Source organism: Labeo rohita, chromosome 7 (assembly GCF_022985175.1).
Source record: "Labeo rohita strain BAU-BD-2019 chromosome 7, IGBB_LRoh.1.0, whole genome shotgun sequence".
In the NCBI taxonomy this organism is placed as follows: Eukaryota; Metazoa; Chordata; class Actinopteri; order Cypriniformes; family Cyprinidae; genus Labeo; species Labeo rohita.
In genome coordinates, this window is record NC_066875.1 from 35,431,958 (window position 1) to 35,454,076 (window position 22,119).

The following is a 22,119-nucleotide window of genomic DNA, read 5'->3' on the forward strand; positions in this document are numbered from 1 at the left end:
ATATTCTTGGCAAAGTCACCCTCATTACAGAACCAAATAAAAACAGAAATGCTTGTGTTTATTGTGTTTACTGATGCATTGAAAGTCTTGTTCTGAGGAGAATGTACTGAATCACTGCCTCAGTCTTGATGGCAAACAGACTTCAATGAGTGGATGGCTGCACATCTTTCCTAACTCTTGATGCAGTTCTTTCCATTTCATTTATCCATCCATGTGGCAATAACCTCCATTTGACTCCAGTTTAGATCTCATTTTTGACAGGATACAAATGCTCATTACCCATGCTATTCCCTGTGTATGTGAACTTGCAACTCATGCCATACTTCACTCATTCTGATGTGAAAATTAACCTCTGACTCTTTGACTCTTTGATTAGATCCCTATGCCATCGTGTCCTTCCTGCATCAGAGCCAGAAGACAGTGACTGTTCGGAACACGCTCAATCCCACCTGGGATCAGACCCTCATCTTTTATGAAGTGGAAATATTTGGAGACCATCTTGTGACGGAGAGGAACCCTCCACAAATTGTGGTGGAACTGTACGATCAGGACACCTATGTGAGTTTTTATTGTGTTAGTATGTGTTATTTTATAATTTTTTTAAGTGTTAATGGTCAAATTAGACTTTTCACCAGCAAAATGAAGTCTAGTCTAGTTTAAAGCTTAGTCAGGCAGAAATGATCTGACAAATATCCAAGTCAGCTTGCTCAGAAGTCATTACACCATGCATGTACATCTCATATTTATTGAATGAGGAAAGACTGAAGTCTGTGAAACAGTTTGACAGAGTTCAAATAATGGGTTTAAAAAGCCAGCAGCTTTTTACACTAAGTGAAAATAGCATATTTTCTTAGCGATATACTATTTACATTGAATGCAAATAGCAATAGATTCTAGGGCTTCCCCCTAATAGTCGACTAAACGCCAGTTGAACAGGAAGAGGCTTGGTTGACCAAAATTTTATTAGTAAATTTTAATTTTTAAATTTTACAAATTAAAATTCACAGGAAGTGACGAAGTCACGCAGTCTGTGAAGGACAGATCGTTAACAGTTGGTCTGTGTGATTTGGGCAGGACAACGCTCGTCTATCATTCATCGACCTCAAATGTGGCTTATCATCTGAAATATTTAAATAGTAGCAACTTTACTTGGCCACTCAATCTAATGTTAACATAGAAAAATGTGCACTATTGAAGTGTCTGTGCGGAGTGTGGAAGCTGAACAGTAGTGCGCTCCCTGCATGACAGATGTAGGCGCCGGTGCCGTCACTTGCTTTTTAAATACTCTGTCATTCTTGGCCATACAGATAAGAGCAATACATCTTTTGACTCTACGTTTATTTGTTTGCACTCACAATAACAACAAAACATTGCGCTTTTGTAAAACCGAAACTCTGTGTATACTTGCCTAGACATTAAAAATATATCTATAGAGAGCTAAATGTTTACTTTCAAATGAACCCATTCAAATGGAAAACAAATATTCTCAGATTATGTAATCTGTATGAAACATGCAGACAGGTGCATCACTACTGCGGAGATGACGAGTCAGTGTCGCTGACTTCATCTCGTAAGCCGAAAACAAAGAAAGCACTAGTTTATCAACGCATTATTAAAATGTTAATGCAGCCTCCTTACTGTTTTCCCTGACACATTTAGAATCATTACTTCTGCTGGAGCACTGTGAATTTAAAGGGGTCCTATTATGCTTTTTTACAAAGTCTTGATTTTGTTTTGGGGGTGTACTAGAACATGCTTTCATGCTTGGTGGTTCGAAAAACGCATTATTTTTAACATAATTTACATTATTACAATACATTTCTCCCAGCCAGGCACAAAAGGCTCCATTAGTTCGGGGTTTAATGAAGGCCTACTTTCCGAAAAAGTAAATGTGTTGTGGTTGGTTAGCTGTCCCACTGCGTTGTGATTGGCGAACAGCTTAGACGGTGTTTCAGTACTGCCACGCCCCTTGTCAAAGAAGCAAGTTTTGTGTACAACTGTTAGTGCAAGCTAGATTAAAGTGATTCGTACATTTTAAATATGGATATTTTTCTTACAAAAACGCATCGATTCACTACAGGAGACCTTTATTAACCCCCTGGAGCCATGTGATTATGGATTATTATGACCCATTATAATCCATAATCACATAGCTCCGGGATGCGTATTATTGGACCAATACATATCATGGCCAATGATATTATCGTGCAAATGTATTTAATTATTTACATACTTAGTTTCATTGCCTGAAACCAGCTGCATGCAGCAAAAGGCTAAAAGCAGCCTAAAACTAATGGGCCATCATTGCATTCCAGAAAAAAAAACGTTGTAGTCCAAAGGAGCCATTCAATGTAGTTCTTGAAAAGGGATTTTTTTAAAAAACAAATTATTAACAAATTAAATTGTTTTGGAGTGGACTTTAAGATTTGTAGATGTTGTAGATCTTTTTTATGTCTGAAGATACACACCACACACTGAATAAAGTTCAAAAAGTGAAAAAGCATAATAGCACTCCTTTAAAAGTATTAAATGGATGGTGCCTTATTGAAACAATAAAGCCCTCTCTAACCGATAAACACCTGTGAGGCACTTTATTTTCAACTTTTCAATTATTTTCTTCATTTTATTAAAAAAATAAATGCCTTTCCGATCTGATATGTGATATGAAAAGGGAAAAGAATGCGTTCAGCAAAACTCAGTTCGATCACTGGTGCTGTTTTTTAGCAGGTGTCTTTTGTAATGTTGTCTAGTCTAACCACACATTGGTAGTTGGTATAAATAGCCTATATAATAAATAAATAAACTATTTCATACTACTACTAACTTGTATTAGTATTACAATAAACTTGTAATTCTACTGAAGTATTAGACAATATTAAAATATTATATATATATATATATATATATATATATGTAAATATGTTTGCCAGTTTGTAAAGTTTGTTTTTGTGTAAAGTTTTGTTTTTATATTCCATTTACAGGAAACTGGTGATACCACAAGTAAAGACTAACATTGGAAACCCTAATTCCAATAAAGAAGTGAAGTAAAATCAAATAAAGTAGTAGTGAAGCAGTGTTAAACTATTATTTCACAGACAGAAAGACTACGAATATCAAGTTTGCTTGCTACTAAACATCTCAAAAGAGAAAAAACAATTCTGAATGACGTGCTGTTGGAGGCTTAGACTGATGTCAGATTAAACTCTATGAAACAAAAAATGCTTGATAAATTATTTGACCCCTGCAGGGTGCTGATGAATTTATGGGCCGTTGTGTTTGCCAACCCTCAATGGTGTCGTCCCCTCGCCTCGCCTGGTATCCCATCCAGAAATCTGGAAAGCCTGCTGGAGAACTGCTTGCTGCTTTCGAGCTGATCCGCAGAGATAAAGTGAGAGTTACATGAATTATCATCCTCACAGTCATTATCATCATTTTCAATATTGTAACTGGCATCCGTGGCCTTAATTTTCCAATTTCCAGGCTGCTTGTGATTGACACATGACACAGGGTTATAAAGGTCACCGTCCTTCTCAATTACGATGACCTCAATGATGATTTTGTGGGATTCTTTGCATCTTCTAGACACATCTAGCCCAGCTGTTGTCTGCAGCATCTCTGTTGAAAGAAATGCTTTTATGATGAGTTTAACCCACAAGTGTTTACATGGCACATATCACAGCTTCTCAAGCACCGCAGAGGAAGTTTAGTGGCTCCTTCACCCACGCAGTTGTATTTGTATGCATAGCGTCTGACAACATATGATTTAAAATGCAAAACCACTCTTAGTTTTTACAGTACGAAATAATTTGGTCCTTGCTCTTCATTCTTTCTTTCTTTCTTTCTTTCTTTCTTTCTTCACAGCCTGCAGTTCATCACATCCCCGGTCAAGAGGTTAGTCATATTTCTTTAAGTTGCCCATCTTTTTTTCCCTTTGCTCTCTTTAAAAAATGCACAAACACACACAAACGTCCTCTCCTCGTCGTTACTCCCTGTTCTCTCAGTCAAGCACGACTGAGAGAACAAGGTAATTGGATAGAGCTGCTGTAAATGACATAAACATCACTGTATCTGAACCGGTTTCACTAGCCCTGTCTGTTTGGAGACTGGCATCGCTCAGTAACTCTCAGTTCAGGCAAGCGGCCCTGTCTGGGCAATGCAGACAGCCAGGAGACTGATTGGAGATGCCAGTGGAGTTTAAAAGTGCCAGAGGCCCCACCCAGTCCAGGCCTGTCCAGCTGGCATCATTTAGAGTGGGATAATCACAGGGAAATTGAATTAAAGTGAACCCTTAGAGAACAGTCAAACCACCCACCCACGCACACACACAAACAAATGTCCACACAGTAACACTTTATTTATTTGATTTTAAAGTTCTTTTTTCTTCTTCTTCTTCGTTTTCTTTTTCCAGGGGGATATTATACCACCCTCACATATCATGGATGAGGTAAGTGTTGGTAGAGGATTCTGTGAATAGACAATGATTCTTATTTGCAATCTCTTTCCTGTTCTCTCTTTCATTTTTCCCTCTCTGTTTATTTTGGGCATCTTCAAGCTTGTGCTTCCAGGGTTCCTCTCAGACAGTCATCAGCAATGGGTACAGATCAGCATGCATGCACATGCACGAACACATTTAGCAGAAACTTTTCGTAAAACACAGTGAAAAAAAAACCCCACACAAAGAGCATGTGGTTCCATAATTTAAAATGAAGAACTAATGATTACAAAGGTCATTTAGACCTTTATATTGGCCAGGAATTTCTGCAAATGTTACAACACAACTCAGTGTGGAAGATACTGAGCTGGAACCCAGTATAGTTAGCTCTACTCCCACTGGTTTTCATTAGGCTGTGGATATGGAGTGTTGAGATCTAGATTTTTGTTTTATCGCTGGTGGGTAGATTCCTCCAGAACTCTGTGTACTTCTACGCACCTCCTTGATTTTTATGAGTCCTGCCAAGGACAAGATCTTGTGGGAGATGGCTTGGAAATTAAGAGGCCTTTCTGATCCGGCTGTATTCCCAGCTCTCCTATCTACTGGATTCTGCTTCATCTGCACAAAGATTTGTATTGTTCTGCAGTGGCATTTCAAAAAGACACAGTGATAGACTAATGGTGGAACTAACATGCTGTTGTTAGACTGCATAATAGCTGCTCTTCATTAGATACAGACACACTAGGGACATAAACATTTGCGTGTCGCCAATAGTAAATGAAAACACTGGCAATACATGGTTCACAGTCTTGCACTTTCCCTTTTCCTCTGTACTCCACATTACTTTTTTTTCAGTCTTTGTTTCACTGGAAATAACAACATGATATAATTAAGATTTAGAGATGCATTGATAATGACCAATAATAAAATAACATTATATTCTTCCTTTTTAATACGCTTCCTTTTTTAAATAACCAGTAGCATTACGTTTTTATCACAGCTTGGGCCAAAGCTGTTGAGATCAGCAAACCTGCATTTAACAGCATATGACAGCCACAATCTCATCTATATTGCTATAAAATATATAATTCTGTGTAGAATTCAGATGGGTCCGATACGTTTTCTAGTCTGTGCCGACTCGCTCATATGATCTGCTCTCGCTATCTCTGGACCGGAGCAGACTGTTTATGTGCCGCTGCGGTTTGTGTGACACAGTGCAAAACTGTGACGTCTTTCGCCCCAGTGGAAAGACTATTTACACTGTCAAAATTGTCCCCTATCCCCTATATAGTGCAGTACGTGCCATTCACTGCAGAGTAAATGCTAATAATGTGAACAAGTGACTGATCTCAGCCGCAGCTTCAGCGTCTATTTATAGAGTAGGGGGTGGAGCACTTCAGATTCTAAAGCGCGTTCGATTGGACAGAAAGTTTGATGAGAAGCTTAAGTGCAGGGTGATGTCATCAAAATCATTGATCTATATTGGCGGATGTTAGAGACTGTACGTTTTAAATGCTTTTATATCTTGTAAATGCAAATTTTGTTATTGTTTTGGAGCATGCTAGCTTAAAGATAAACTTTAGGCTAACATATTCATACTAAAAGCTAAAAAAAAATTAATATTTAAATACTTAAATATTTGGCAATATTATTGACTTGCACAGGCACTGTTGGATGAACTGAGCTGGATCTTTAAACGGTTATTAAACTGAACTCAATCAATAACGAACTGAAAAATTGACTGTTTACTGTTGTCCTCTTGTTAGAGCTGCTTTACAGCTGAATTAAATTTTGTTTGCATCATTGAAACGGTTTTATTTCTCTGTTTAAAACAGTAAATCTTGACATAATCTGTATTGTATAAATCATTATATAAATATTGGTGACTTGTCTTGAATAAAATTCTTTACTATGTTGACTAAAATTAAAAAAGCAAGCTCTAAAAACAAAAATCATTTGTTTTAAATGCTACAAGTGAATTTAGGCTTCAAAGCATTATAATATACAGTATGAGATAAAATAATATTTTTAATGAATATACAATTTAGTATGTTTTACATTGAACATAGTTATTAAATTATTAGAAATGAACCTTAAGTGAGCGTTAGATGACAGCAAATTTAATATAAAATGTACAGTGTACCAGTCATTTCAACTGAAATATTAAACTGATTCAAAAAATCAAGCTGAATCTTGTGTAACGTAAAAAATAAAGTTAAAATTGGTTGATATGGGGGGTATAAAAAAGTAATATATTAAAAAATATTTATTTTATTAACATATTTACTGACATTTGCTCGTCTTTAAATGCAAGATATTTAAAGTGTATCGACAGTATACTTGCAATTGTTCCACTTTAGCACGATCAAATATACTAAAGTATATCTTTAGTTGTACTTCAGCACCACTTCCACACAATTAAAGTACATTAAGTACAAAATTAGTTGTTCCAATTTAGCAGACTTTAAATATACCAGTTTAGTACGCTAAAAGTACAACTGCAAGGTATGTTTAATAAGTACATAAATAGTAAATATATTTGTAGTATACTTAGCATAAAATAAATGTATTTCAAAAACATTTTAGTATATTTATTTTTCACTAGGGTTACTGAAAATTTTTTATAGTGTAAATTATTATTATTATTATTATTCATAGGATCATAGGTTCGATTCCTAGGGAATGCATAAACTGATCAATTCCAATGAATGCAATGTAAAGTAAGTGGCTTTGGATAAAAGCATTTGCCAAATGCATAATTGTAAACATAATTGCAATACTAAGGTGTGATTAATTTAGTTTGACCTTTAAATAAAGTGGCCTTTCCAAAATAATTTGTTTGTATCTAAAGACTTGAGCATTATGAGTCTCTAGTTTGTATAACCGGAAAGTCGGAAAATGTTCTCATTTATCAAGTAGATTAGCCATGCTTCCTTAAAGGTGTGTCTGTCTTAATGACGTTCTTTTAAATCCTTGCCTTAACTTAATGAAGTTAGACATTACATAGTCTAATTCTCCATGACTGAAGCGTATATCCAAAGGTCCCCTTGCACAGAGCACCATTGTATTCAACAGTAGTAGTATTCATCAAACAATTGCACTGGCATAACACAGTCCTGGCTAATCGTTGTGTGCGTGTGATGTGGCGTGATTGCTAACTTTGATTGGCATGTGAAGTCATGATGTTTGACTTTTTGTTGCTGCTATTAGTAACCAATTCCTTGTTTGTTTTCACACCCATTTTTGAATGTGGGTACGTCATGCAAATGTACTTATAGAAGAATGGAAACATAGTGCTTGTGAAGTTGAGACAAAGTGTACTCTTTGTCTCCTTTAATTATGTGAAGATAACATTTTGCATGGTTTTTAAAAGTGTGAATGCATTTTCAGCTATCTTTACTCGCTTGTTAGTTTTTAGATTTTAGTTAACTTTTTTTTTTTTTATACTATTTTTGTTATGTGCTTTTATTGTTGTTGTTATGAATACTGCCTAATTTATTTATATTTATTTCAATTCGAATACATTGTTGTTTATTTTTTGGCAATTTTTGTGCTTCAACTTACACTTAATTCAGTTCAGCTGCCAAGGCAACAATTACAATTTTTGCTTAATTGAAGTTTTTATGTATATAAAAATGTTATTTGAATATTATATATGTTATTTGAATTCATATTTTAATAGTTTTAGTTTAATTTAATGATAATAACCCTGATCCTTATTTGCTTTTCATTTTATGCTTTGTTCTTCATTCTTAGCCAGAGGACTCTGATTTGCCTTATCCACCTCCGCAGAGGGAACCTAACGTCTACATGGTGCCGCAGGGGATAAAACCTGTCCTACAACGCACTGCTATTGAGGTAGGCCCAAAACCTATCCTCAGGTTATCCAATAGTTTAAAAAGCTTCTAGCACAGTATAGACTATTTGAAGCTAACAAAAAGTACTGACATTGCTTTTTTACCATTCTTTTTACTTATCTATGTTACCATTCGTGATTACTTTAAGAAGTTGCACCTCATGTGACTTAACTTTTGAACTCCTAGATACTGGCGTGGGGTTTGCGTAACCTGAAAAGTTTCCAGCTGGCCAGCGTGACATCTCCCAGTCTTCAGGTGGAATGTGGCGGACATGTGGTTCAGTCGTGTGTCATCAGAAATGCTAAGAAGAACCCCAACTTTGACGTCAACACCCTGTTCATTGATGTCGTAAGATTGGGATTTTGTTTTATCTACATATTTATGTTGAATAAAGTTCGACTTCACCCAAAAATGAAAACATACTCAACCTCAGACCATCAAAGATTAATGCACAAGATTGTTTCTTCATCATAACAGATTTGGGGAAATTTAGCATTTCATCACTTGCTCATTAATTTATCCTCCACAGTATATGGGTGCCGTCAGAATGAGTCCAAACAGCTGATAAAAACATCACAATAATCCACAAGCAATCCACACAACTCCAATCCCTCAATTAACATTTTGTGAAATAAAAAAAAATGTGTGTTTGTAAGAAACAAATCCATCATTAAGATGTTTTCTGGACAAAAGGCTAGAAATATTAAAGGTGAAGTCCACTTCCAGAACAAAGATTCACATATAATGTACTCACCCCCTTGTCATCCAAGATGTCCATGTCTTTCTTTCTTCAGTCGTAAAGAAATTGTTTTTTGAGGGAAACATTTCAGCATTTTTCTCCAAATAATGGACTGATATGGTGCCCCGATTTTGAACTTCCAAAATGCAGTTTTAATGCAGCTTCAAACAATCCCAAATGTGGTTGTGAACAGTCCCAGCTGAGGAAGAAGGGTCTTATCTAGCAAAACGATCATTATTTTCATACAAATAATACAATTTATATACTTTTTAATGTCAAACGCTCATCTTGTCTTACTCTGCCTGAACTGTTTTTTTTTTTTGGTTCATGACAGTTAGGGTATGTCGAAAAACTCCCATCTCATGTTCTCCCTCAACTTCAGAATCGCCCTATATTGCTGTTTTACCTTTTTTGTTAAGGGTGTTTGATCTTCTTTGCATGTTCACTTTGCAAATACTGGGTCGGTACTTCTGCAGTGATGTAGGATTGGAGTTTTTCGATATACCCTAACTGGCTGAAGCAGATTACACAGAGTTCAGGGAGAGCAAGACAAGACAACACAAGCGTTTGAGATTAAAAAGTATTTAAATTGTCTTTTTTTTTTTATTAAAATAACTGATCGTTTTGCTAGGTAAGACCCTTCTTCCTCGGCTGGGATCATTTACAACCACATTTGGGATCGTTTGAAGCCGCATTTAAACTGCATTTTGGAAGTTCAAAATCGGGGCACCATATCAGTCCATTATTTGGAGAAAAATGCAGAAATGTTTTCCTCAAAAAACATAATTTCTTTACGACTGAAGAAAGAAAGACATGAACATCTTGGATGACATTGATTTTTGTTCTGGAAGTGAACTACTTCTTTAATGCTTCCTCCAGTGAAATACACTGTTGTCCTCTAACATCAAAATCCATTTGTTTAGAACTACTTTGGACTGTTTTGTTTGTAAACATTGCTTGAGCCATTCACATTTCTCTCCTGATTCAGAAGAGACAACTTTTTCCCTGGAGAAAACAATATTAGACGACTCCTATTTTGTCTTGAAACAACGGTTTGAAATTGAAAATCTCAGTGTGGATTTTTATTACAAACAGCAGCCTGTGGATTACTTACATTATTTGTAGGTTGTTGTGATGCTTTTAGCAGCTGTTTGGACTCTTGTTCTGATGGCGCCCATTCACTGCAGAGGATCCATTTGTGAGCAAGTGATGAAATGCAAATCTTCAAAATCATTGAAACAAACAAACTCATCTACATCTTTCATGGCCTGAGAGTGAGTAAATTTTTAATACAATTTTTGGGTGAACAATTTCTTTAACCTTTATGTGCATTCATCAAGGCTGAATATGAAAATAACACAATACAGTTGACCTTTGGCTGAGCCCTCTTCAGAGATTTCTTGCAGATTCTTCATGCTGCAATCCGGTTAAAATATCAAATGTTGTGTTACAGCATGCTGCTAACCAGTTGAGACAGACTTATATACAATGTGGTCATGGTGTCCTTCACATGGTGGATGGTTCATGAGTGATGACTGGCACAGTAACAATGTTCCCCTGCAGTAAGCGTCAGTTCTTAATTCCAAAATGTAAGATAGTCTGGATTCCATTCCAATACTCATCTAAGACTGGAAGGGCATCGCATGGAAAGAATGCTGAATGACTAGCAAAATTATTTGCACTGTCAGTCGTGGCCAGCCCTATTCCATACCGTGTCATGTTTGCCTCAGTTAAGGGTGTGAAGTACTTTCTCAGAGGGTGAGAGAAGAGAGAAAGGAAGGCTCTGTGGAATAACAACTGAAATGTAGAAATAAACAAGTCATTATGTTAGAGGTTACAGTATGTTACATATTTGCTGTTCGTAATCTCTTCTTCACTCTAGCGACTGCCCAAGGAAGAGCTCTACATGCCCCCGTTGGTGATTAAGGTCATAGACAACCGTCAGTTTGGCAGGAAGCCTGTAGTGGGCCAGTGCACAGTCCACTCACTGAATGAGTTCCGCTGCCAGACAGAGAGCCTGGACAGAGACCCAGCAGAAGAAGAATTTGGTGAGACAGAGGAAATAAGGGCGGTGTTGGGAAGGTTACTTTGGAGATGTCATAGATTACAGATTACATGTTACCCTATTTAAAATATAATAAGTAGTGTAACTATTTGAATTACTTTATTTATTAAAGTAATGTAACTGATTACATTTGATACTTTTCCAAATTTCTAATGAATGTTTTCAACTGTTAATCATTTTTAAACATTTAAACCAGGCAAGGTTAACTTTTCAGTAGGACTCAAAACTGATTACTGGCAGACTTTCTAAATCCTTCGCCGACTTTAACACCTCTTTTTACTTTAAGATCGTTCTGAGGTTAAATACAGATTTAAAATCGTTAGATATAGTTTAGGGGAGTACAGGGCACAACCTAACAGTTTTTGACTTTATCACTTTATCTTTGTGTAAATCCATGTGGGGTTCAGAGTATAATTTTTTATCCACATTAATTTCACAGCTGTCTATTACAAATATGTTGCTTTGTTTATGTTTTCATTATTTACCTCAAAAGAATGGAAGTGAAATGTGACAACATGCCCCATTTGTGGGGTACGTTGTAACATGACCATATGGCAGCTTGAAATGTTTTCTGATCTAATCAAAAAAAAATATACGAGACTAACTAAAATATTTTGTCAATAAAGTAAAATTATTAACTTTTTCAAATGAAATAATGGCATTTTTTAAGAATTAAAAATAATTTTGAGTTTGACAGAGAACACATTGCAACCATGCTTAGGATGGCCCTGATCGCAAGACACAGCTATACAGTATAGTTAAAAACAATGTGGGCGAATAGATGAAGAAACACAGACAGACATTCAGAAAAACAAAAAGATACACTCCACTCCCTCCACACACAGCTCTCATGGAACACGAGACACGTAAACGAGCCAAAATGCTTTACATTTTCTTGAAATAATAATTTCTGTACATTAAACATCGATTGTCAGTCTTTATTCACTTGTTTCTTGTGGTTTCTCATTAAAACTCATAAAAGTAAATGGTGTTAATTACACCACTAATGTCATAGAATAGCATATTTTAATAGTACCAGGGTACATTGTAATGCAGTGTTACAACGTTCCCCATCTGTGCAGCTGGAATTTAAAACTGGTTAGTGTTATCTGCTAGTTAGCAAAGCAAAAAAAAAAAAAAACCTAAACCTAAGTCTGATAAATAACAGATTGGAGATTAAATAATAGCAGATCTATCTTATTTTAAATGAATACTAAAAACTGAGGGTTACACTTTATTTTAAGGTGTCCTTGTTACAGTGCAATTATACAGTTAAGTACTGAGTTATATTAATTAACTACATGTACTTACTAGGTATGCAACAATACAGTTAGTCCATGGTTCAATACATACCTCGGTTTTTAACCACGGTTTTCGATTCGGTTCAGTTCTGATAGCTTGCCACATCAATGTGTGTTTGTTTGTTTGTTTTTTTGCCATCTAATTAACAACAAAATACTCCAGTAAACCTCAGTACACTGGAAAAAAAGTGTGGATTATTATATGTCTGCTTAATATTTCTTTTGAGAGAGGTATTATTTTTCTGATGTTTACGCAAAATAGGATGGGTGTTATTCATACTGGATGCCAGGGGCGCCTTTGTGCAGAAAATCCACATGTGGGTCAAAGAAGTAGCACTGATTACGTTCCATTCCAGCTTCTCTAATATGGATAAAGGCATCGCTATTGCTGTAACTGAAAAAAAAGAACAAGATATAACATTAAACATTTTGAATAATGAAATGTAAAGACAATAAACACTCGTCTGCAATAATATATGGTTTATCTGTGTTCTTCAAGCCATCTCGGGTATTTTCATGATAATTAAGTATATTTGTAAGCCGTTGCTAATCGACATACAGTATGGAATATATTGTCTGCCTCATTCTATGATAAGAAGCCACATCAGATCACGCAAAGAAGTTATTTCAAACACTCGACTGATGATGTGAACTAAAAATAAGTTATAATGTTCTCTTTTGTTGGACAAGTTTAGAAAGGCTTATCATTGCATTTCATTAGAAAGGAAGATGCTCTGCAAGTGTTGCTTTTTCAAATATAAACGGGGAGGCGTTTCCTCATCTTAGTACGTGAAATCACGGGCACACATACAACAAATTTAGAGAGAAATAAAACAAGGAAATTATTTAAATGCAAAACTGAAAAAACGCAATTCACAAGCGCGTATTGAACCGTGGATATTGTACCGAATGGTTCGATATTATATTAAGTATTGTGACATCCCTAGTACTTACTATATGGTTAGGATTAGGGTTTGGCTTAGGGTTACTTGCATGTAATTATGCATAAATAATTGTTATTATAATAGTAAATACATCTTACATGTGTAACAAGGCCACCTTAAAATAAAGCGTTGCCAAACTGAGATGAAAAATTTACTTGAGCCAGAAATAAATGGTAAAATGGTCAAATAAATATGGTGAAAAATACAAAAATCAAAAAAAGATCCACACACCAAAACAAAATGCAAAGTTCAAGGTTCTTTGAACAAGAATTTATTACTGAAGATTTACATAAAGGTGACAACAAAAACTAAAGTGCACAAACAAAAAAGTGACTGTGCTTACACAAACAAACAAACATTTCAGTCCAGACTGGACTGTCTTCAGTGCTCCCATAAAATATGGTAAAATAAATATTCATTGATATCTTCAAAAGATTTTTGAATTTTGGTGCACTTTTTTGTCTGTATAGTGTTGATATGGCAACTAGTAAATAACGTAAATTTAGTTACACTATATGTGTGGAAATATTTAACAATTAACCCAGCATTAGTTTGTGCCCTGTGCTTCCCTAATAGATGTTACTGTTTTTGAAATCAAATCTTTGCTTAGTTATGACAGGAAACACTGGCATCTAACAATGCCTTAAAAAAAACGTTAATCTTAAAGAGTAAAACATATACATAAACCCACATAGGAAATAAAACAGTTATCAAATAAACTTGTCCTATACTGTGTCCTAAACACCTGAAACATTGGTGTCTCATATTTTAGAGCAGTCAGTGCAATTTGGGAAAGAATTCAATGAAATCTGTGTGTGTGTGTGTGCGAATCATCCTTTGTAATCGTTAACATTTTGATAAGCAACTGTAATTAAATTACACTTTCTCTGTAACAGATTAGTTACATTTATATGTAATTAAATTATGTAACTCTGTTCCCCAACACTGAATAAGGGAATGACTTAATACCATTTTAAACGTACTGTTTCTAACTGCAAATCAAAATATATTTGAGATATTGTAAACACAACAGACACACTGACAAGAATTGGCTTTGAAACAGGTTTCCCATAGAAGTATGGAGTAAACATGAAATTTTAAGTAGAAAGATTAAAGAAGTATGTTTTTACAGTATACATTTGAAAATGTGCTTGTTCTGCCTAGGGAAACAAGGAAATACAGACAAAAAAAAAAGTTAAAGAATGCTGGAGAAAATTATATTTATTTTGTGCTTTTAAAAAGATATAATAATCTGTTCTAATTTAGGACAATTCAGTTATTCAATGAAGTCAGTTCTTTTCTATGTGGATGAAACGTTATACTTTATACTTACAGTAATTATGGTATATTTCCATCAACAGAGGCAATTGCTCACACACCTAGAGATGAAGTTCTTGTTGACATTGATGATAAGGAGCCTCTCATTCCTGGACAGGTATGATCAGTCTTGTTATCATTTTTACTTATAATGTTTAATGTCTTATTCTTTCTTTTAACTAATTGACAAGGTGCTACGTAGTGCTATATCTAGACCTTTTCTGAAATTTCCCCAGAAATGCTCTTTGGAAAAATGGCTTTTTAGTAATCATTCTCTCCCAGAGGGCCAGGGCCCATTGGGAGACCTCAAGAGGATTTTAAAATAAGAAAAACAAGCATTTATATGAGATAAGTTAAAACAAGACAGTTGTGGACAGTGGAGAAAGAGAAGATGGAAAAAGATGAGAACCACTGCTTTATAGCCATGGATACACTCTTTTTTTGTTGACGGTGATGATGTTAGTCCTCTTGGCTGCTATTCAGTAGCTCGTTGGTCACATAGCTTGGGTTTCTCCAGGTTTCTTTAGAGCCTTGTTAGAGTATGATGTATGCTGCCATGGCAAGGTTAAGCACTTCTGGGTATACACACCACTTTATAAGGTCTTCTAGGGGTAGTTTTCTCCATGCATTTATTGGTGGAATTTAAGTGTGATTTCTAGCTGTGAAACATGGCAATCACATCCTGTCCATTATAATGTCTGTGTTAATCTGTGGTACTAAGAAAGCAGTGCTTTGTAGTCAGTGACCAGAGGAAGGCTACAAACCTATTACTTAAATTTACTTTTAGGCCATGAATTCAATATGAGATGTAAGATTTTGGCTAAACTAGCCTTGTAATGTTGCTATGGTGCCATGTTAGTCAACTTAAGGCATAATTGGGGGTGGGTGTTTGATGAAATCATGAATTCGCTAACATGATGGAATACTGTTTGGCGCTTGCATGTATGATGAAGGCTCACACCATCTTGAGACAATGACACGCTTCGCTTTCTGAGAAAAGAAGGCCAGCTTTAATGACGCCTCCTCGAGCTGTCATCAATTCCCTCTCATAACTACGACCTAAAAATACTCCCAAAAAATAAATAAAAACAACATAAAAAATGATCAAGGGGGATTAGGAAAATTGAAAAATTGTTTCCATGTCTCAGCTTTAACCTCTCAGCCTTTATTCGTTCAGTCGCTGGAAGAAAACGAGACTAGAATATCGGATTCGGGACCGCATGGCCCACTTGGTTTCCTTGGAAATGGATCATACTCACAAATGCCAGTTTATTTAGTTTTTCGACCTTCCAGACCGGCTGGCAGGGCTTCCCTGTGGATGTGAGGTGTTCTGTCGTTTGCAGAGTGGAAAGAGGCATACTTCACACTTGCCCTTTTGAGCTCTGTTTTATAAGCCCACGCCCAGCTCTAGTTAAGGGCCATTAATGGGGCTCTTCTGTACTTGCCACCTTTTCCGTTGATCTAATCCGCCGACAAGATTGAATTTCGTGTATTCCACGCAACGGTATGTGACACAGTCAGCTTGCATTTGTCTATTAGTAACCTGATGATTAACCCGAAATATCACGTAACACAGTGCACACTGGCCTGGATGTCGGTCCAAACGCTCAAGGCCGCTCGATGGGCACACCATTTGCGGTCTGACTGAAATCACTTGAAAATAACCGCATGTTTGACTCTGAAAATGTATTGCTGAATACACAGTAAACATCCCCTCCAGTTCTGCTCCTGATTTCAGATGTCTGGTGACCACGGCACTATGGGCTTTATTTATAATGTGCATTTGTATGAGGACTGCCATCAAATGGCTCTTTCTGGCTAACATAAATAAAAGAGGGACCACAACCACAGTCATCTGTGGTAGGATCCCCAGTGACCCTCATTTTTGTCAATCAGAAACGTTTGATGGAATGTAGGAAGTGAAGGAAATGTGGGAAAAGGGTATGCAAATTGTTAGTTTTTTGTAAAGAAGGGCTTTTGTTGCATGCTCATCATTTTAGTTTTGCTTGAGGGTGTTATTTTCTTTTGCACATGTAGAACATGCATTTGATTCGAGTTTTGGCAGCTCATCTACATTTTAGCGTATGCTTTTGTGTTTTTTTTTTTTTTACCATTGACAACATCTCAGGTGGTTTTGACATACAGTAGCAAGGTCAGCTGCACTGGTTCAGAATAAAGTTTCTGGTGTCTTTCACATTAGAAGTAACAGGAATTTGATCCCTGGCTCACAATCCCGCATGGCTTCTAGCCTTCCAGTGGGAGCCTGAGGCTGCTGTGATCCACTTTGGAAACCAGGCAAAGCGAGGAAAGGTAAAGAGGAAAATTTGTTCATCTCCATGTGGCCACTGTTTGAAACCTGCTGGCAGCGAAAAGGTCCAATTCTTTCTCTGTAAGATCTGGAAAGAAGAAACTCAATATCTCCAATCAAAACTTCTTTTTAACAACGTGCACAGTAGCTTTTGAATATTTAAAACACAACTACACAGCAGCAAATGGCAAACCTGCATGCCCAAGCTCAACTGAAAAGACCGTATCTGCTTTCTTGTCTTGAAACATTTTTGGAGAATGATTACAGTAACACAGTTGGCCAAAAAAATCAAACTCAGATAGTTTCCAGGAGTGCAGAAGGCACAAAACACTTCAGCTAAATGCTACTTGTGCATTGCTTTTGAGTAAATATTGTGAAATATTATTACAAGTTAAAATTGTTTTCTATTGTAATGTATTGTAATTTTAAATTTAATCTGCCATTACTCTAATCTTCCGTCTTTAATGCAGTGTTGGGGAAGCTACTCTGAAACTGCAGCTTGATCAGCTACAAGCTACTCATAAATTAAGTAGTATTATTGTGTAATTAGTAGTTTAGTAGTATTATTAGGTTTACATTCAAGCTACCTTTCTGAACAAGTAGCTAGCTACAGTACAAGTTACTATCAAAAAGTAGCTAGCTACATTGAAACTACTTTTTTTTTTTACAATTAACATTGCAAATAGGCTGAATAATTGTTCATAATGAATTATAACTTTATTATATTTTACTTATAATTTCATTATAAGTAAGATATGTGGGGTTTAGAACAACATATTGTAAAGCAATCATGATTTAAAAGAGAAGGGTGAATTCAGGTTGATTCTCACACTTTTTTCCAAGTCATTTAAACTACAAAAAGTGTCCCAATAATTGCAGACGCAACTTACATATGAGAACAACAGAAGCAATCAAACCAACTTTCACAATCCTTGACCTCTTGAATTAAAGGAGAAGTTCACTTCCAGAGCAAACATTTACAGATAATGTACTCACCCCCTTGTCATCCAAGATGTTCATGTCTTTATTTCTTCAGTCATAAAGAAATAGTTTTTTGAAAAAAAAAAACATTTCAGGATTTTTTTCCATATAGTGGACTTCTATGGTGCTCCCGATTTTGAACGTTCAAATGCAGCTTCAAATGATCCCAAATGTGGTTGTAAATGACCCCAGCTGAGGAAGACTGGTCTTATCTAGCGAAACTATCGGTTTCATAAAAATAATACAATTTCTATACTTTTTGCTGTCAGACGCTCGTCTTATCGCGCTCTGCCTGAACTCTGTTTTTTCCAGTTCTTGACAGTTCAGGGTATGTCAAAAAACTCTCATCTCATGTTCTCCCTCAACTTCAAAATCGCCCTATATCGCTGTTTTACCTTTTTTGTTAAGGTTGTTTGATCTTCTTTGCATGTTCACTTTGCAAAGACTGGGTCGGTACTTCTGTAGGATGATTTTAAAAATGATTTTTGAAATTGAGGGAGAAAATTTTATTGGAGTTTTTCGACATACCCTAACTGTCTTTGAGCCAGAATACACAGACTTCAGGGAGAGAAAGACAAGATAAAAAGTATTTAAATTGTATTTTTTTAATGAAAATAAATGATAGTTTCGCTAGATAAGACACTTCTTCTTCAGTTGGGATTGTTTACAACCACATTTGGGGTCGTTTGAAGCCGCATTTAAACTGCATTTTGGAAGTTCAAAATCAGGGCACCATATCAGTCCGTTATATGGAGAAAAATGCTGAAATGTTTTCCTCAAAAAACATAATTTCTTTTATGACTGAAGAAAGAAAGACATGAACATCTTGGATGACAAGGGGGTGAGTACATTATGTGTGAATGTTTGCTTTGGAAGTGGACTTCTCCTTAAATCCTTATCCAGTAAATTGATGGGAAAAGTCATTAAAAAATCATTGGTTTAAATATTTGGGAACCTCAAAGAACATTCAGCTCTTAAAACTTCTAGAATCCTGAAACTTTATGTTGTTGTGGGTTTTGGAATCAAAAAGGTTGAGAACCACTGGTATCGAGAGTACAAAAGCTGTAAAGCAGGACAGGAACCCCCTAGATTTGCCACTACCACTTAACAACAGCCTGAAACATGACAAAGCAGACAAGACAAGACGAGTTTTTGCAGTTAAAAAGTATGTAAAGTGCAATTTTTTTTAGTAAATAACCAATCTATTCACTAGACAAGACCCTTCTTTCTTGGCTGGGATCATTTAGAGCCCTTTGAAGCTGCATTTAAACTGCATTTTGGACGTTCAAAATCAGGGTCACCGTTGAAGTCCAGTATATAGAGAAAAATCCTGAAATGTTTCCCTCAAAAAAACATAATTTCTGTATGGCTGAATAAAGAAAGACATGAACATCTTGGATGGCAAGGGGTGAGTACATTATCTGTAAATTTTTGTTCTGGAAGTGGACTTCTATAATTGAATTTTAAAGCACAGTTACTACAAAATCAGACTTTAGCACCTCTTTTTACTTTGAGGTCGTTCTGAAATAAAGATTTAAAATCATTACAAGAAATAGTGAATATTATTCCAAATATAACTCCGTTTGTAATCGTAAACATTTTCATAAGTACTTTAATTACACATTTTTTCTCAGTAACTGTAACAGATTACAGTTAATGTTTATTTTGTAATTAAATTACATAACACTGTTACATGTAACTAGCTACTCCCCAACACTGCATTTCAGTTTAGTCACTTCATTTGAACTTCCATGAACGCTTTCTATGTAAATGAAGCTCATAATAGATGTCTTATTCACAAATTTAGCACTGTTGCCCTTGCACAGTTACTGTTGTGCTATTTACTCTGAGAGAAAGCAAGCAATAAACAAATTTTCTTAAAAAAAAATCGCAGCCTGGATCGCAGCATTAAATTGATGTTGTGTAGTCCCAGAGGTCCCATCCTCCACAGCCGCCAGCACTCAGAACCGACCAAAGATTGGGAATTGCGGCATGCAATTTGCGTTCAACAGACAGCGCGTGCCAGTGAACTGCGGTAGCAGTGTGCGCAATTTGTTTTTGCGTATTCCCTCTTAAGGATTCAAACTTATTATATCTTCACCTCTAATGTCTTGTGTTTGGTGTTCAGAGCAGTAGAGCAAACCGGTCCGAACTCCCCTGTGCATTAAATGAAACTCGATCCCCATCATCTCTCCAAAGCCTTTGCTTTGGCTTGGCCCAGACCCCAATACAATTCCCTGGCGGTCTCATAAAAAAACGCTCCCTGGATCAGGTTCGTCACTTAAAGCAGGTTTTTGATGAGGCCAAACACAACCTCATAGGGGAAAGTAACACCAATCCGGTGGCTTTGTGGATTTGCTACGGTTTTGAGCGGGTTAAATGATATACTTCTGAAACGCGGCGCTAAAAGCAAGTACCCATGTAGAGGAGCTTTGAAGAGGTTTCTGAGGTCAGACTCGAGGGAGAACTACTGAAAAGGTTTGATTTTGATCCTATGTCGCCCAAAGGCCTTTAGACAGCGAGCGAGGCGAACGGCCCCACTAATGTGTGTACTTCAAAATGTTCTGTAATGCAACTCCTCTAGTTGGAGGACAACAGCAAACAAAGCAGCCTGGTCCTAATTAGCTGTTCTACTGAGTGGCTGTGTGGAGTCCTCTCTCTTGTTGTATTTATTATGCCCTGGCACTACACAGCAGAAGGCGCTGTGAGGGTTCAGTCCTCCCTCTGATGTGGTAAGTCCTCGTCTTGGGCAACTGCTTCCCCCCCGTTCCTGGCTGCTCACCACCGGCGCCACAATAACTGCCACCCCCTACCCCCACACCTCCCCTGCTAGGGGTCGACTCTGGGGGAATGAGTGCGCTCGATGACAGGCCTTCGCGACCAGGTCCCGGTTTATGAGCAGCCAGTCTGATGGCTTGTGAGCCCGGTTTCTCATACGACGCTGAGAGACCGTCCTTGTGTCGGTGCAGAAGATGGTTATTTTTCCCGTCTTGCGCTTATTAGAACAGTTGTTTAATGCTGCGTCCAGCATTCTTGATTGTATTTAGATTGCGGTGTAAAAGACTAAGCTTGATTTCACATAATTTCAGCAGGATGTGGTTGCTGCATGAGAAGACGCAGCTCTGGCACGGCTCTGCTGTTTGTAACACCAGCCTACCATAGCATTGTAATCACCCACACCATGTGCATCATAATACGGAGGAATCAGGACTGGTTCGGCATGATTAGCTTGTGACAGATGCGGTGTGGGAATGCAGTCTTCCAGGCTCATCAGGGTGGGATGTGTAAAATTGTGCTGCATAAAAATGTGTTTTTGGCTGAAGCTGCTATCGCAAGCCATTTTTGAATTTGGATTACTTCTCAGCTTGCATGTTCGTAAACGAGTTTATACTTTTTCATGCAAGATAGAGACCACTGTTATTTTAATATTTATGTTATTATAGTTTTTATTCATATTTTTAGATTTTTAATTTTTGTTTTAATTTTAGTTTAATGTTATATGTGCATTTTTCAATTTATGTTTTATTTAATATTTTTTGTTGTTGCTGTTTAGGTTTAATTTATTGTTATTTCAGTTTTAGTTTTTATTCCTTTCCAGTTAGTAACTTTAACTTTCATTTCAGTTAGTTGCCAGTGCAACACTTCTAATTTATGTTTTATTTTTCATCTTATATTTATATTTTAACTTTATTTAAATGAATTGATATGCATAAAATATTAAATGTGGTGAGCATGTGGTATTATGCGGAGAAATTGATTTTGAATTAAATTCCTCTGTACGTTATTCATTCTTTCTTAAGAATTAGCTTTATTTGACAGTTATAAGGAAAATAACTTCCAGAAAATTAAGAATTTTCCAGAAAATTAAAAAACACAGTTGTCATATCAATCAGTTATTATTGATGACTGTAGATCACAAAACCAGTCACAAGGTTAATTTTTTTTTTTAAATTGAGATTTATATATTAACTGAAAGCTGTATAAGCAAGCTTTCCATATAACTATTTGAAAATCTGGAATCTGAGGGTGCCCAAAAATCGAAATATTGAGAAAATCACCTTTAATGTTGTCCAAAAGTTCTTAGCAATGCAAATTACTAATCAAAAATTATGTTTTGATATATTTGCAGTGTTACGTTTTGTTGTCCTTTGGTGTGACACCCCTAAATTCTATAT

The 22,119-nt window shown here is 36.3% G+C and overlaps 1 protein-coding gene across 11 annotated transcripts in view; it reads left to right on the plus strand.

Annotated features, from left to right (window-relative positions):
- dysf (dysferlin, limb girdle muscular dystrophy 2B (autosomal recessive)) overlaps nucleotides 1-22,119 on the plus strand; it is a 108,573-nt gene that overhangs the window by 46,647 nt on the left and 39,807 nt on the right. For 10 of the 11 annotated variants that reach the window (XM_051114083.1, XM_051114087.1, XM_051114089.1 and 7 more), the window contains 9 exons: nucleotides 377-558; nucleotides 3,248-3,388; nucleotides 3,862-3,891; nucleotides 4,409-4,444; nucleotides 4,553-4,594; nucleotides 8,189-8,290; nucleotides 8,476-8,637; nucleotides 10,911-11,076; nucleotides 14,700-14,773. In XM_051114083.1, the coding sequence (XP_050970040.1) occupies nucleotides 377-558; nucleotides 3,248-3,388; nucleotides 3,862-3,891; nucleotides 4,409-4,444; nucleotides 4,553-4,594; nucleotides 8,189-8,290; nucleotides 8,476-8,637; nucleotides 10,911-11,076; nucleotides 14,700-14,773 (935 nt within the window). The remainder of the gene's footprint in view (nucleotides 1-376; nucleotides 559-3,247; nucleotides 3,389-3,861; nucleotides 3,892-4,408; nucleotides 4,445-4,552; nucleotides 4,595-8,188; nucleotides 8,291-8,475; nucleotides 8,638-10,910; nucleotides 11,077-14,699; nucleotides 14,774-22,119) is intronic. The other variant, XM_051114085.1, reaches the window with a different exon arrangement.